Here is a 14,968-nt window from a genome sequence, read left to right as displayed (position 1 = left end):
CTTTTATTCCTTTATTTGTTGAGAAAATGCAAAAATTTTGAGCTAAAGCTACGTCTTATTGGAAAAAAATGTTTTTTTTTTAATGTTCACTGCCCAATTCTAATAAAATCTATGAAACCCCTGTGGGTTCAAAATGCTCACCCCTTGAAGAATCCATCTAGGGGTGTAGTTTCCTAAATGGAGTCACTTTTTTGGTGTTTTCACTGTTTTGGTCCCTTAGGGGCTTTGCAAATGCGACGTGGTCTCCGCAAACCATTCCTGCTAAATTTGAGCTCCAAAAGACAAATGGCGCTCTTTCCCTTCTAAGCTCCGCTGTGTGTCCAAACAGCCGTTTATGACCACATGCGGGGTCTTGTTTTACTCGGGAGAAATTGCTTTACAAAAGTAGTGGTGCATTTTCTCCTTTTAGTCCTTGTGGAAATTAGAAAAAATTAGCTAAACCTACATTTTCTTTGAAAGAATGTAGATTTTAATTTTCACGGCCTACTTCCAATAATTTCTGCAATAAACCTGCAGGGTCAAAATGCTAACTATACCCCTAGATAATTTCCTCAAGGGGTATAGTTTCCAAAATGGGGTCACTTTTGGGGGATTTCCACTGTTTTGGCGCCGCAAGAGCCTTTCAGACCCGACATGGAGCCTAAAATATTTTCTAATAAAAAGGAGGCCCCAAAATCCTCTAGGTGCTCCTTTGCTTCTAAGGCCTGTGCTTCAGTCAATAAGTGCACTAGGACCACATGTGGGGTATTTCTAAAAACTGCAGATTCTGGGCAATAGATATTGAGTTGCATTTCTCTGGTAAAACTTTGTGTTACAAAAAAAATAGATGAAAAATGAATTTCTGCAAAAAAAAAAAAGAAATTCGAACATTTCACATCTACTTTGCCTTAATTCCTGTGAAACATCTAAAGGGTTAATAAACTTTCTAAATGCGGTTTTGAATACTTTGAGGGGTGAAGTTTTTAAAATGGGGTGACTTATCGAGGGTTTCTAATATATAAGGCCCTAAAATCCACTTCACAACTGAACTGGCCCCTGTAAAAACAGCCTTTTGACATTTTCTTGAAAATGTGAGAAATTGCTGCTAAAGTTCTAAGCCTTGTGATGTCATAGAAAAATAAAAGGATGTTCAAAAAACGATGCCAATCTAAAGTAGACATATGGGTGATGTTAATTAGCAACAATTTTGTGTGCTATTACTATCTGTCTTACAAGCAGATACATATAAATTTAGAAAAATGCTAATTTTTGAAATTTTTCGCTAAATTGGTGTTTTTCACAATTAAATACTTAACTCCTTAACGCCGAAGGACGGATATATCCGTCCTCAGCAGCTGCTAGTTCGTGCAGGAGGACGGATATATCCGTCCTGTGATGGCGCGGGTACTGCCACTGTACCCATGCGATCAGCGGCAGGAGCACGGCTGTTATACACAGCCTGGCTCCTGCTGCAACTGCCGGAATCGAAGCGCGCGCCGATTCCGGCAGTTTAACCCATTAAATGCCGCTGTCAATAGTGACAGCGGCATTTAATGTGTTTGACAGAGGGGGGAGCTCCCTCTGTCACCCGATCGGCGCCCCCGCAAACAAATCGCAAGTCGCCGTCGGGTTTCCATGACAGCCGGGGGTCTAACAAAGACCCCCAGGTCTGCCTTCAGCATCTGCCTGTTAGGCGATGCCAGAGGCATGACCTAACAGGTTGCCTGTCAGTTTTACACTGACAGGCAATAATGCTTCGGTATACTAAGTATACCAAAGCATTATATATGCGATCGGCACATCGCATAGTGAAGACCCCTGGTGGGACTAAAAAAAAAATGTAAAACAGTTAAATAAAGTTTGTGAAAAAAAAATAAAAATAATTACAGTCAAAGTCAAATAAAACTACTTTTTTGGCCCAAAAAGTGGTTTTATTTAGTAAAACGGTCAAAACAAAATCACACATACACATATATGGTATCCCCGCGTTCGTAACAACTTGACCAATAAAATGAACATATTAATTAAACCGCCGGATGAACGGCGTCCAAAGAAAACGCAAAAAACGTCAAAATTCTCTCTTTTCTCCCATTCCCCCCATAAAAAATAAAATAAAAGTTAATCTATAAGTCCTATGTACCCCAAAATAGTACTAATAAAAACTACACATTGTCCCGCAAAAATCAAGCCCACGTACGGCCACATCGACGGAAAAATAAAAACGTTACGGCTCTTGGAATGCGGCGATGCAAAAACAAGTAATTTTTTTCTAAAAGGGTTTTTATTGTGCAAACGTAGGAAAAACATATAAAACCTTTACATATTTGGTATCCCCGTAATCGTGCCGACCCACAGAATAAAGTTAACATGTTATTTACGCTGCGTAGTAAACGGTGTAAACTTATAACGTGAAAATCAATGCTGGAATAGCTGCTTATTTTCAATTCTCTCCTAAAATAAAGTTAATAAAAGTTAATCAATATGTTATAAGCATCTAAAAATGGTCCAATTACAAAATACATCTCGTCCCGCAAAAAACAAGCCCTTATATGGCTATATAGACGGAATAAAAAAAGAGTTACGACTCTTGGAATGCGACCGTGAAAAAACAAAAAATAATCCTTGGTCATTAACGTGCAAAATGGCCCGGTCATTAAGGGGTTAATGTATCGAGCAAATTTTGCCAGTAACAAAGTCCAATGTGTCACGAGAAAACAATCTCAGAATCGCTTGGATAGGTAAAAGCATTCCGGAGTTATTACCACATAAAGTGACACATGTCAGATTTGAAAAATAGGCTGTGTCCTTAAGGCCAAAGCAGGCTCAGTCCTTAAGGGGTTAAAGGGAATGTGTCATCACAAAATGAGCTATTGTTTAAGTCAAGTTTTCATGGTCAACATTTACTTTTAAGAATTTCTGGCGATTGTTTTTTACATTTTCTATGTCACGTTTAAAAATAATGCTAAAATCTTGCAGTTTTCACTCTGACCACAGAGCTGCACTGTAGACTGGCACTTCCTGTTCTGTGGAGATCACTTCTCAGCAGTCATCTCATTATCATCACATCCAGGATTACAACGAAAGGTAACACCTCTATATGGATAACATAGGATCTACCATTTACAATAGGTGATTGTCACAGCTCCCCTCCTATCCTTTCCTGCACTGGTCCAAAAACATGCCTAGAACACTCTCCCATAGAAGTTAATGGATCCCCTCTTGTTTAGAGGTTCCTATGGTCAATGTGGCTGCTGTAAAGCATCGCTCTAAATGCTGTTAACAGCCACTCAAGCAAGAAGGCTGTCCCCATAATCATGTACAGATAAATTAAAAATCGAAAATTAAAAAATGAAAACAGATAAGAAAATATATAGGCGATACATTCTTCCATACTTTAAAACGATCTTCCACAACTGCTTCTGACTTCATAAGTGGAGCCTCTCTGCCGAATTCTCTCTCAGGCCCATATGTAAAATGTTATCTGTGACCACAAGAGTTATGTCTGTTGTGAGACTAAACTCTTCGGTCACTGAAACTCTAAGTGATGTCATTTGCTTGACATATGCAGAAAGGAGGACATACAGTACATCAGTAAGAACTTTCTGACATATTCTAAGTCTTTCTTATGTACAAGAAAAAACCTTGTGACAATACAGATAAACATGGCTTTTCAGAGCTGTAAATATCCATTGCATTCCATTTGCTAAAAAAATAAAAATAAAAGACTGTAGAAATCTCGGTTAAACCAAAGCCGCATATTTGCTAATTGCAGGCATCTATGTTATGCCGTCAGACATTTATGTGGAAGTAGAAAATAAAGTTTATCAAAACGATGCAAATAAAAACGCTTTTGCTAAATCAACATCAATAAAACGCTTACCTGTATGTAAGTTGTTAGGACCTCTACTGAGACTTCCTCCTAAAAATAAGTTGGTAAATGAGTTATAGCATCGTAATTGGTATTCTAAGACATAAAACAAATCTGAAATTCAATTCAAAACTACCCCACTAAAGATACGTACAAAGCAATTACTTCAATATTTGGCAATACTTCATTATGATAAAGAGTACTACAAAAAAATAGAATGTGTGCTAGAATACGTTATTTTTAAGCTGGAATCACACGTGGTTTTTGATGTAGTTATTTTTAAACGAAGCCACAAGTAGATCCAAATGGAAGGAAAAAGTATAAAGTAAAGACATACATCTCTTCTCTTTGTAACCACTCATGTTTGGCTCAAGAACCTGCATACATCATTCCTACAGCACATGTGAGAAGCTACTTAAGTGTTCTAAATAAGACCTTATTCACATGAAAGTATTTCACATCCATGTGCTGTCCGTTTAAATAACTGGCAGCACACTGAGCAATGCAATTCAATGGGGCTGTTCACACAAACGTGTTTGTTCACGGAACTTGTGTCTGTTGCGTGAAACGCATCGCATGTCCTATTCTGGTCCATTTTTGCGGATCAGACTCACCCATGGGCACGTATAAAAGACGGAGTCATCCGCGCACTGTCCGTTTTTCAGTTGCTAATGAAAACAAAACGAAAAAAAAAAAAAAAAAAAAGGAAAACCAGGAAACGCTTGCAGAGGAGAAAGTCGAAAAAAGCGTATGACATACGGAAACCAAACTGACAACACGGAGAGTTGTTTGAATGGAAATCATCCTGTTTTTTTGCAGATGCTAATCTGACACTCGTGTGAATAAGGTCTAATAGACAAGGGGGGGTAATATATGAAAGTTATACATAAAAATAAAAAAGCCATAAGCTTTGCCGTTTGCCAAATTTTCCACTTACTTCTCTCGCCACCTTCCCAACGTGACGAAAATAGGGTTGGGGGGGGGTTTATCAAAAGAGGGTGTGGCCTCTACCTGAACAGGGTAAACATAATTTATGCAAAACTGGCGTAAGTTATGGTGCAAATCGACACCTGCTCATAGCAGGTGTAGATTTGGATTTGTCACAAGGATAGAAAAAGTGGCGCCAAATATATTAAGAAGCATGCACCTCTTAATAGATGTGGCACATTCTCCACGAACGGAAATTCGTTGAAGACTGGCCTTTGAAACGCCAGTCTTAATATATTCCTACCACTGACTTGATAGGCTTAGAGGGCAGGCAGTACAAACACCTTAGCACCTCTACCGTAAACACTGGATATGAAGTTCACATTTCTCAGGAAGGATCTACAATGTTTAATTTTAGTCTAATTATTTTAGTAGATATTTCTGTTCAAAACGCTACCTTGGTTTGCAGTCCGAGTGTTCGGAAGAACAATATGAGATGTGTCATAAAACGTAGAAGGTGACCAAGGAGCAGATTTTTTCCTTTTGACAGCCATTCACTGAGCTCGTCCATTAAACCTAGAATTTAAATGAACAAAAAATAAATAATCAAATACAAAAAACTATGTAATCAAAATCCATAAGTAATTTATGTAAGCTCAAGCTTGCATGAGTTCATTTGTGTCCCATGTAAGGCTCAGCACACATCACGCTTTTGGTTTAACGTATATGCCGGGAAAAGCGCACGACGGATGTGTTAAATGAAGGCTGTGACTGGCATTTGTCACCATAGAGTTTAATGGTATATGTAAGGGTATGTGCACACGACCTATTTCAGGTGTTTTACGCCTCGAATTACGCCTGAAAAACGGCTCCATTACGTCTGCAAACATCTGCCCATTGCTTGCAATGGGTTTTACGATGTTCTGTTCAGACGAGGTGTCATTTTACGCGTTGCTGTCAAAAGACGGCGCAAAAAATACGCCCGCAAAGTGCAGGACACTTCTTGGGATGTTTTTGAAGCAGTTTTTCATTGACTTCATTGAAAAACAGCTCCAATTATGTCCGTAATTGACGCCGCGAATAACGCGAGTACTTGCAATTACGTCTGAAATTCAGGAGCGGTTTTCGCCTGAAACCAGCCCCGTAATTTCAGACGTATTTTGCGTTTGCGTGTGAACATACCCTTAAACGTATACATCATGAACGCTCCTGACCCTGTTCATTGGCCTGACAGAGCCCGATAGACACGTTTATACATACATGCCAAATCCTAATGGGCACAGAGCCCAAGGATACCACATCAACATATATCTAAATAGTTTTCACAACCCAAATTCTCTAATCGAGGGGTGATGGAAAAATGATATGATATATACTTAAATAATATAATCAAACACTTAGTGGCCAGTTTATTATGACCAGGACGACAGTTTATACAAAGCTCTTATTCCGCAGATATTGCGGACATTAGATCACAGGTGTAGAAAATTAATGTGAGGGCACTTCGCAACGTTCAAAAAGTTTACTTTAACCTGATGCCAGTGATGAAACAATTATTGGATTTTGTAACTGAGCAGATGGTTGTTAGACGTGAACAGGCAAACAGGTATCGAACAACTAAATAAAAGACAATCTGAAACCGGGATCATCCAATCTCAGCCTCTCAAAAAATGGCCCAGCAAGGTATTAATTACTCATAATAAACTAGCCACTAAGTGCATAGTATAAAAAAGTAACACTTACCATCTACATCTCCCAAAATGATATACTTCTGAATGATATGGTAATGCTCTTTATTTTCTTCCAACACCCTCTGGAAAAAAATAATAATTCATCATTACACGTAAAACAAATCTATTGCTTCTGGCCATGGATAGAGCATCCTTAAAAATGCATCACTAACACTAGCTTGCCCGAAGGCAAGATAAAGCCCTGGTTTCCCAAGAGCCTACTAACTAATCAATTGAAAATATAACAACTTTTATTCAGATATATTTAATGCTTAATTTAACCACACTAAATTAAATTAAAATTGCCACTGCGATCTGGTAGTGTGGGTAATATCAAGATTGAAATGTAGCAACGCTATTGCAAAATTAGTACAACATATTCGTTGTATATTTGCTAACTTGCAGCTACAGTCCACCAATAACATACAACTACCAGTTTTATCTTCAGGGGTATTGGGGCTAATTGCAATCTTCTCCCATTTATAACCACTTATGATGGGAGTGGCAAATTGGCAATTTTAATTTTATTTATTGTGGTTAAATTAACCATTAAATATATCGAAATAGAAGTGAAGCTATATTTTCAATGGATTAGTTAGTAGGCGCTTGGGAAACTAGGTCTTTATCTGGTCTTCGGACAAGCTAGTGTTAGTGATGATTTAAATGGTCGCCCACCAGATGCCTGGGTCTATTTTTTTTAAATTCTTAAAAATGAACAAACAAGCAAGCACCTTAAAAAGGCTAATCACAATGTGAACAGAGCCATATTATACTAGTAGAAAGGAAAACGTATAGAAAAATAAATGGCCTACCTTCTTATCAGTAGCTTGAAGTTCCTCAAAAACCCTCTCTAGAGTCCAGCTAGAAAACAAAGGGATACATTGCAATGAGAACCGGAGGCACACTGGCAGTCTGAACAATAGAATTCCCCTTACTTTGCTTCCAAGTACTCTCTGGGCAATTCATCTTCTTCAATAGAGGAGATAAAAGATGCTCGGATCTCCTGTTCAACCAGACTGTCCACCATTACTCGGAAATGTGCCCAAACGGTGTCTTCCCAAGTTTCACAAACCGGAAGTAGCTGTCAAAATAAAACGATCTTGTATAAATGCACTAATGTTTAGCTATAGATCGTATACTATAATTAAAAAAATGGTTTACATTTGTCTCAGTTGTGCAAGGGTTCCGTTGTATCGACGGAATCAATACCGTAATCTACTACGCTATTCATTCCGTCAACTGACAAACTGAAAGTATTGGCACCAGATCAGTCACCATTAAGATCAATGGTGTTGCAAACTGAAACTTATGGTTTGTTTCAGTCAGGGTCCAGTTCTGACGGGAAGCTCCGAAGGAACGTCAGAACGGGACCCTGACGCAGATGTGAACGAAGCCCAACTTCGGAGAAAAAATACATTCTAAAACTGGCATTAGCAAACATTCTAATCAGAACTAGGAAGCATGGACATACATTTTATCGATTGTTTTGTTATACGACTAGTGGTATACAGTGAACATATGTATCAACAGTAACTAGTGTAAACATGAAAATCATACCTGCTTTAGGTTTCCGCTTAGCGTGGCATAAATGGCTCTTTCATATCGACTGAACTGCTCCTGAGACACAAAAAGTCATACAAATTTATGTTCACACTAAAAACAAAATAGCAAGGGGGGGGGGGGGGGGTTTGAAGGGGTTGTCCAGTGGCAAAAAATTGCTTGCCTATCCTTAGGATAGGCAATCAATATCTGATCGGTCAGGATCCGGTTACTGGGACCCCCGATCAGCTGTTTTGAAGGGGCCGCAGCGCTCGTACGAGTGCTGCTTCTCCTTCATTCCTTATCTGCTCGTACTGTGAATTGCCGACACGCTTGTAGCGGTGGTTCACAGTATTACAGCCTTCTTCTACCATTGAAGTAAATGGGAGGAGGCTGTAGTACTGTGAACTGCCACTACTAGTGTGTTGGCGATTCACAGTACGAGCAGATAAGGAATGAAGGGGAAGAATTGCTCACACGAGCGCTTCGGTCCCTTCAAAACAGCTGATCGGCCGGGGTCCCGTGAGTCGGACCCTCACCGATCAGATATAGAAGGCCTACCTCGAAGAAAGGGCATCAATTTTAGGGACTGGACAATCCCTTTAAAACTTCACATACAGCATTTACAGAAAACAGCAGAAATAGATAAGGTAAAGCTTTTTTTCATCTGGACACACACACACACACTTTTGATAAGCCTGCATGAATTTCAGCAAGCGGCAGGGACAAGCAGTTTTACTGAAATTTTGCAGGAATGAGGGAGACCTTTCCTCCCAGCCTCCTCCACGACGACGGCTCCCCCGGACGAAGGCATTTCCGCCGAAACGCGCATCGGGTTTGACGCTCTCTCTATGCAGAGCTGGTATACTCCTTTGCTACTTTAGCATCATATCCCTACATGTCATGACAGACTGTTAAGGTTTTTTTTACCTAGCTGCTATCAGACTTGTGGATAGATCCATATTGTGTTACATATTTATGTATTGTTCATACCCTTCTTTCAATTGATTGTTTACATTTAGGCATCTGCATTTGACAGATGTTTTTATTCATGCTTTGCATGACTCATCTTTTAACATGTTGTTATTTTTAATAAAATGTGTAATTTTTCATTACTTATGTGTTGTGTTAATTCTACCCCACACTCTATAGGCTATATATCAAGTATTGTGGGTCAGTGCACCAAGATACTCTTGGTTAAATTGTGGTCTTGTTTTAACCCCTTCCCGCGATTGGGCGTAACTGTACGTCCAAATTCCAAGTGATTTCCCGCACTCGGGCGTACAGTTACGCCCGGCAGATAAAGCGAGCACAGGAGCTGTGCGCGCTTTATCTTCAGCGGCTGTCAGCTGTTATACACAGCTGACATGCCGCTGCAATGGCTGTTACCGCCGATCGCAGCCATTTAACCCCTTCAATGCGGCTGTCAATGACGTCCGCCGCATTGAAGTGGTTTACAGAGGGAGGGAGCTCCCTCTGTACCCCCCCGGGCCTCCCCGCGATGGATCTCGGGTGGCGATTGTTGCTATGGCAACCAGGAAGCCGTTACTAGGCTTCCTGGTTGCCCAGGTACGGTAGCCTATTAGGTCCTGACCGAGGCAGGACCTAATCGGCTAACTGTCAAATGAAAAATGACAGTTACGATCCACTGCACTACATAAGTAGTGCAGTGCATCGCAGCGGGGATCAGAAGACCAGATCTTCAAGTCCCCAGGTCAGTGTAAAAGAAAAAGTGAAAAATGTAAAAAAAAATGTGAAAGAAAAATAAATGAATAAATAATAAATAAATAATAAAAACAACAACACTTGCCCTGTTTCCCTGATCAACTCCTTTATTATTAGAAAAAACATGAAAATATGAAAAAAAACTATACATAATAGGTATCGCCGCGTTCAGGACGGCCTGATCTATAAAAATATCACATTATTTTTACCGCACGGTGAACACCGTAAAAAATTGTAATAAAAAACAATGACAGTATTTTATTTTTTGGTCATCTTGTCTCAAAATTTTTTTAATAAAAAGTGATCAAAAAGTTGCAAGTAACGCAAAATGGTACCAATAGAAACTACAGTTCGTCACGCATAAAACAAGCCATCCCGCAGCGATATCAACTAAAAAATAAAAAAGTTATGGCTGTCAGAAAATGGCGACACTAAAACATTATTTTTTTAGAAAATAGTATTTTTATTGTGGGAACGTAGTGAAACGTAAAAAAACAATATAAATTTGGTGTCGCTGTAATCGTATCGCCCCGCAGAATAAAGTTAACATGTGGTTTATACTGCACGGTGAACACTGTAAAAAACAAACAAAAAAGAAACGTGCTGGAATGGCTGTTTTTTGGTTTCCTCATCTCCCAAAAAATGGAATAAATAGTGATAAAAAAATCTCATGTACCCCAAAATGGAACCAATAAAAATTACAGCTCGTTCCACAAAAAACACGCGCTCACACACGCCCTAATGGAAAAATAACACGTTATGACTCTCAAAACGCAATGATGCAAAATGATTCTAAATGACGGCCCAGACTCATTTTTAGGTCCAGTAGAATTTCACTAAACACCCCACATCGTCATTTGCTGGACCCCCCCAGGTGGACCCCATGGACACAGCGGAGATGAGGAAACTTTAGGGCCTTGTGCGGCTTATAGGGCTGGTGAAGAAGTCAAAGATTAGGCAATAACTGAGCGCAGATATTTTGTATAATACCCAATAAACCCGGCCTGTGCATAAAGGATTGGTTCAAATCCATGGATTATTCATTCACCCCATTATTACATCATCCTATTATGAAATCATGTACTCCGCCCAGCTTACATATACCCTGATGTACTCCGCACAGATTACATATACCCTGATGTACTCCGCACAGATTACATATACCCTGATGTACTCCGCCCAGCTTATATATACCCTGATGTACTCCGCACATATTACATATACCCTGATGTACTCCAGTTTACATATATCCTGATGTACTCCGCCGAGTTTACATATATCCTGATGTACTCCGCACAGATTACATATACCCTGATGTACTCCGCCCAGTTTACATATACCCTGATGTACCCGCACATATTACATATACCCTGATGTACTCCACAGTTTACATATACCCTGATGTACTCCACAGTTTACATATACCCTGATGTACTCCACAGTTTACATATATCCTGATGTACTCCGCACAGATTACATATACCCTGATGTACTCTGCCCAGCTTACATATACCCTGATGTACTCCGCCCAGCTCACATATGCCCCCACATTATAAGATAAAATACCACTAAAACACCAGGCAAAATCTGCGCTTCAAAAGCCAAACGGTGGTCCAACTGAGCCTGGCCGTGTACACAAACGGCAATTTATCACCACATATGGGGTATTACTGTATTCTGGAGAACCCGCTTAACAATTTATGGGATGTGTGTCTACGGTGTTACAAGCTGGGCACAACACATTGGGCACTGAAATGGCATATCTGTGGAAAACAGCAATTTTCAATCTGCAACATCTATTGTTTACTCATTTTTGCAAAACACTTGTGCGGTCAAAATGCTCACTACACCCCTAGATAAATTCTTTGAGGGATCTAGTTTCCAAAACGGGGTAATTTATCGGGGGTACCACTGTACTGGTAATATAGCTCAATGCAACATGGTGTCAAAAAACGAATCTTGTAAAATCTCCACTCCAAATACTAAATGGCGCTCCTTCCCTTTAGAGCCTTGCTGTGTGTCCAAATAGCAGTTTATGATCACGTGTGGGGTATTTCCCTACTCTGAAGAAGTTGCTTTACAAATGTTACGGTGCTTTTTCTCCTTTATTTGTTGAAAAAAATAAAAATTTTGAGGTAAAGCTACATCTTATTGGAAAATAATGTGATTTTTCATTTTCACTGCCCAATTCTAATGAAATCTATGAAACACCTGTGGGGTCAAAATGCTCACTACACCCCTACATTAATTCCTCAATGGGTGTAGTTTGCCAAATGGAGTCACTTTTGGGTAGTTTCCACTGTACTGCTACCTAAGGGGCTTTGCAAGAGCGACATGGTGCAGAGAAATCAATCCAGCAAAATCTGCTCTCCAAAAGCCAAATGGCGCTCCTTCCCTTCTGAGCCGTGATGTGTATTCATACAGTACTTTATTACCACATATGGCGTATTTCCGTACTCTGGAGAAGTTGCTTTACAAATGTTACAGTGATTTTTCGCCTTTATTTGATGAGAAAATGAATTTTTTTTACCTAAAGCTACGTTAGTGGAAAAAAATGAAATTTTTCATGTTTACTGCCCAATTCTAATGAAATCTATGAAACACCCGGGGGGTCAAAATGCTCACTACACCCCTAGTTGAATTCCTTTAGGGGTGTAGTTTCCCAAATGGAGTCACTTTTGGGGGTTTCCACTGTACTGGTACCTAAGGAGCTTTACAAATGCGACATGGTGCAAAGAAATCAAACCAGCAAAATCTGTACTCCAAAAGCTAAATGGCGTGCCTTCCCTTCGGAGACCTGCCGCTTCCCCAAACAGCAGTTTATGACCACATGTTTGGTATTTCCGTACTCTGGAGAAGTTGCTTTATAAATGTTGGGGTGCTTTTCATCATTTATTTGTTGAAAAAAAATGAAACATTTTGCGTTAAAGCTACATCTTATTGGAAAATAATGTAATTTTTCATTTTCACTGCCCAATTCTAATGAAATCTATGAAACACCTGTGGGGTCAAAATGCTCACTACACCCCTAGATGAATTCCTCAAGCGGTGTAGTTTCCAAAATGGGGTCTTTTTTGGGGTGTTTACGTTATTTTTGCACCACAAGACCTCTTCTAACCTGACATGGTGCCTGAAATATAATTTAAGAAAAGGAAGGCCCAAAAATCCTCTAGGTGCTCCTTTGTTCTGGGGCTTTTGTTTCAGGCCCGTAGCACACTAGGGCCACATGTGGGATATTTCTAAAAACTTCAGAATCAGGGCAATAAATATTCAGTTGTGTTTCTCTGGTAAAAACCTTCAGTATTACAGGAAAAATTGATTAAAATGGAATTTCTGCAAAAAAAAATGAAATTTGCAAATTTCCCTCCACTTTGTTTTAATTCCTGTGAAACGCATAAAGGGTTAAGAAACTTTCTAAATGCTGTTTTGAATACTTTAAGGGGTGCAGTTTTTAAAATGGGGTGATTTGTGGGGTTCCTAATATATAAGGCCCTCAAAGCCACTTCAGAACTGAACTAATCCCTAAAAAAAATAGGCTTTTGAAATTTTCTTGAAAATTTGAGAAATTGCTGCTAAACTTATAAGCCTTGTAACGTCCTAGAAAAATAAAAGTATGTTCAAAAAAATGATGCTAATCTAAAGTAGACATATGGGAAATGTTAGCTAGTAACTATTTTGTGTGGTATAACCATCTGTCTTACAAGCAGATACATTTGAATTTAGAAAATGCAAATTTTTTGCAAATTTTCTCTAAATTTTGGTGTTTTTCACACAAAAATATTGAATATATCGACCAAATTTTTTCACTAACTTAAAGTGCAATATGTCACGAGAAAATCTCAGAATCGCTTGGATAGGTAAAAGCATTCCCAAGTTATTACCACATATAGTAACACACGTCAGATTTAAAAAAAGTGTCATTTGGTCCAAAAGTGGCTGGGTCCTGAAGGGGTTAAACATCGTCCACAATACACACTTTTTAGTGTGTGTTGACAGGATCACTTCCTGATTGTACCATTAGGTTTATGCATGTTTGGCAGGGGACCGGCTGGTATTAGCATTGTGCACCCGCGTAACAAAGCTGCTGAAAGTAGAAGTTTGGGAAAAGGGGCGGGTGTAGTCCCATTTGACTATAATGGAGTGTGTAAGCTGTACACTGATGAATTACTCTTGGAAAAACGTTTTTTTTTTTTTACTTAGTTACAGTGTACAAGGACAATTGTATATAATTTTTCTTTTCACGCTAAATGTTTGTATGCTGTTAGGCCCTGTTCACGTTTTTTTGGCACAGATTTTGACACGGAAACCGTGTCTGAATCAGCGTAAAAACATAAAAACACCTGAAAGTGCCTCCAATTGATTTCAACAGGAGACCGAGGCATTTTTTTCCACCGCTTGGAAAAAAAACGACATGCTCTTTCTTCTTGCAGTTTCGTCTCTAACCTCCTATTGAAATCAATGCCTGTAAAATATTCAGTGTGAATAGGGCCTAAGAATGCTTTCAAATATAGTTGTTTTTTTGATCAATTAAAAATGAATGAACATAAGTGAAATCTAAAGCAAATCAATATTTGGTGTCCCCACCCATTACATTAAAATGCTAGAAAAATTGGGCTTGTTCAGCTTGGAAAAAAACAACTTGTGATATTATTAACATGTATAAATATGTGTAGCCCATACAAAGTACTAGCACATAATCTGTGCTTTCCAATGACTCTACAAAAGGACCAGTCAAAATTGATTGCGTGTGGAATAAAAACGTTTCAAACATCAATATAAGAAAGGATTCTTTACAGTTAGAGTGGTCAAGCTATGGAATGCTCTACCCCAAGAGGTAGTGATGGCAGATACTATGTCAGCATTTAAAAAAGGGCAAGATGTTGGTTTACGGATGAATGGCATTGAGGGTTATAATCAAGGGATGAATGACGGGTAATTTATTGAGAAAGGTTGAACTTCATGGACCTGTGTCTTTTTTCATCTATGTACCAGAACTAATTCCCATGCTCAAAATCATTCAAAGAATAAAAGCACAACCTCATGCCATCACAGTCCCTTCTCAGAAAGAAACACCTCTGTTCATTGTAATGTAAATCGAGGAAGTAGTGAAAGGACCTTTTACACCGGCCAATCTTGGCAGTAACAACGTGCGCCGATCAAAAAGACAGCTAGTTGATCATAGCTTTTTGTGAAAGGCGTT

General features: G+C 39.1%; 1 protein-coding gene across 3 annotated transcripts in view; it reads right to left on the bottom strand.

The window, feature by feature from the left end:
* Positions 1–14,968, bottom strand: part of NUP107 (nucleoporin 107) — a 94,556-nt gene that overhangs the window by 17,795 nt on the left and 61,793 nt on the right. For all 3 annotated transcript variants that reach the window (XM_075856925.1, XM_075856927.1, XM_075856926.1), the window contains 6 exons: positions 8,062–8,121; positions 7,440–7,585; positions 7,317–7,365; positions 6,518–6,587; positions 5,232–5,350; positions 3,860–3,898 (listed from right to left, as the gene is read on the bottom strand). In XM_075856925.1, coding sequence (XP_075713040.1) covers positions 3,860–3,898; positions 5,232–5,350; positions 6,518–6,587; positions 7,317–7,365; positions 7,440–7,585; positions 8,062–8,121 — 483 coding nt within the window. The remainder of the gene's footprint in view (positions 1–3,859; positions 3,899–5,231; positions 5,351–6,517; positions 6,588–7,316; positions 7,366–7,439; positions 7,586–8,061; positions 8,122–14,968) is intronic.

This window comes from Rhinoderma darwinii, chromosome 3 (genome assembly GCF_050947455.1).
Source record: "Rhinoderma darwinii isolate aRhiDar2 chromosome 3, aRhiDar2.hap1, whole genome shotgun sequence".
Classification (NCBI taxonomy): domain Eukaryota; kingdom Metazoa; phylum Chordata; class Amphibia; order Anura; family Rhinodermatidae; genus Rhinoderma; species Rhinoderma darwinii.
Note: the sequence above shows the minus strand (reverse complement) of the source record. Positions and strands in the feature narration are given on the sequence as shown.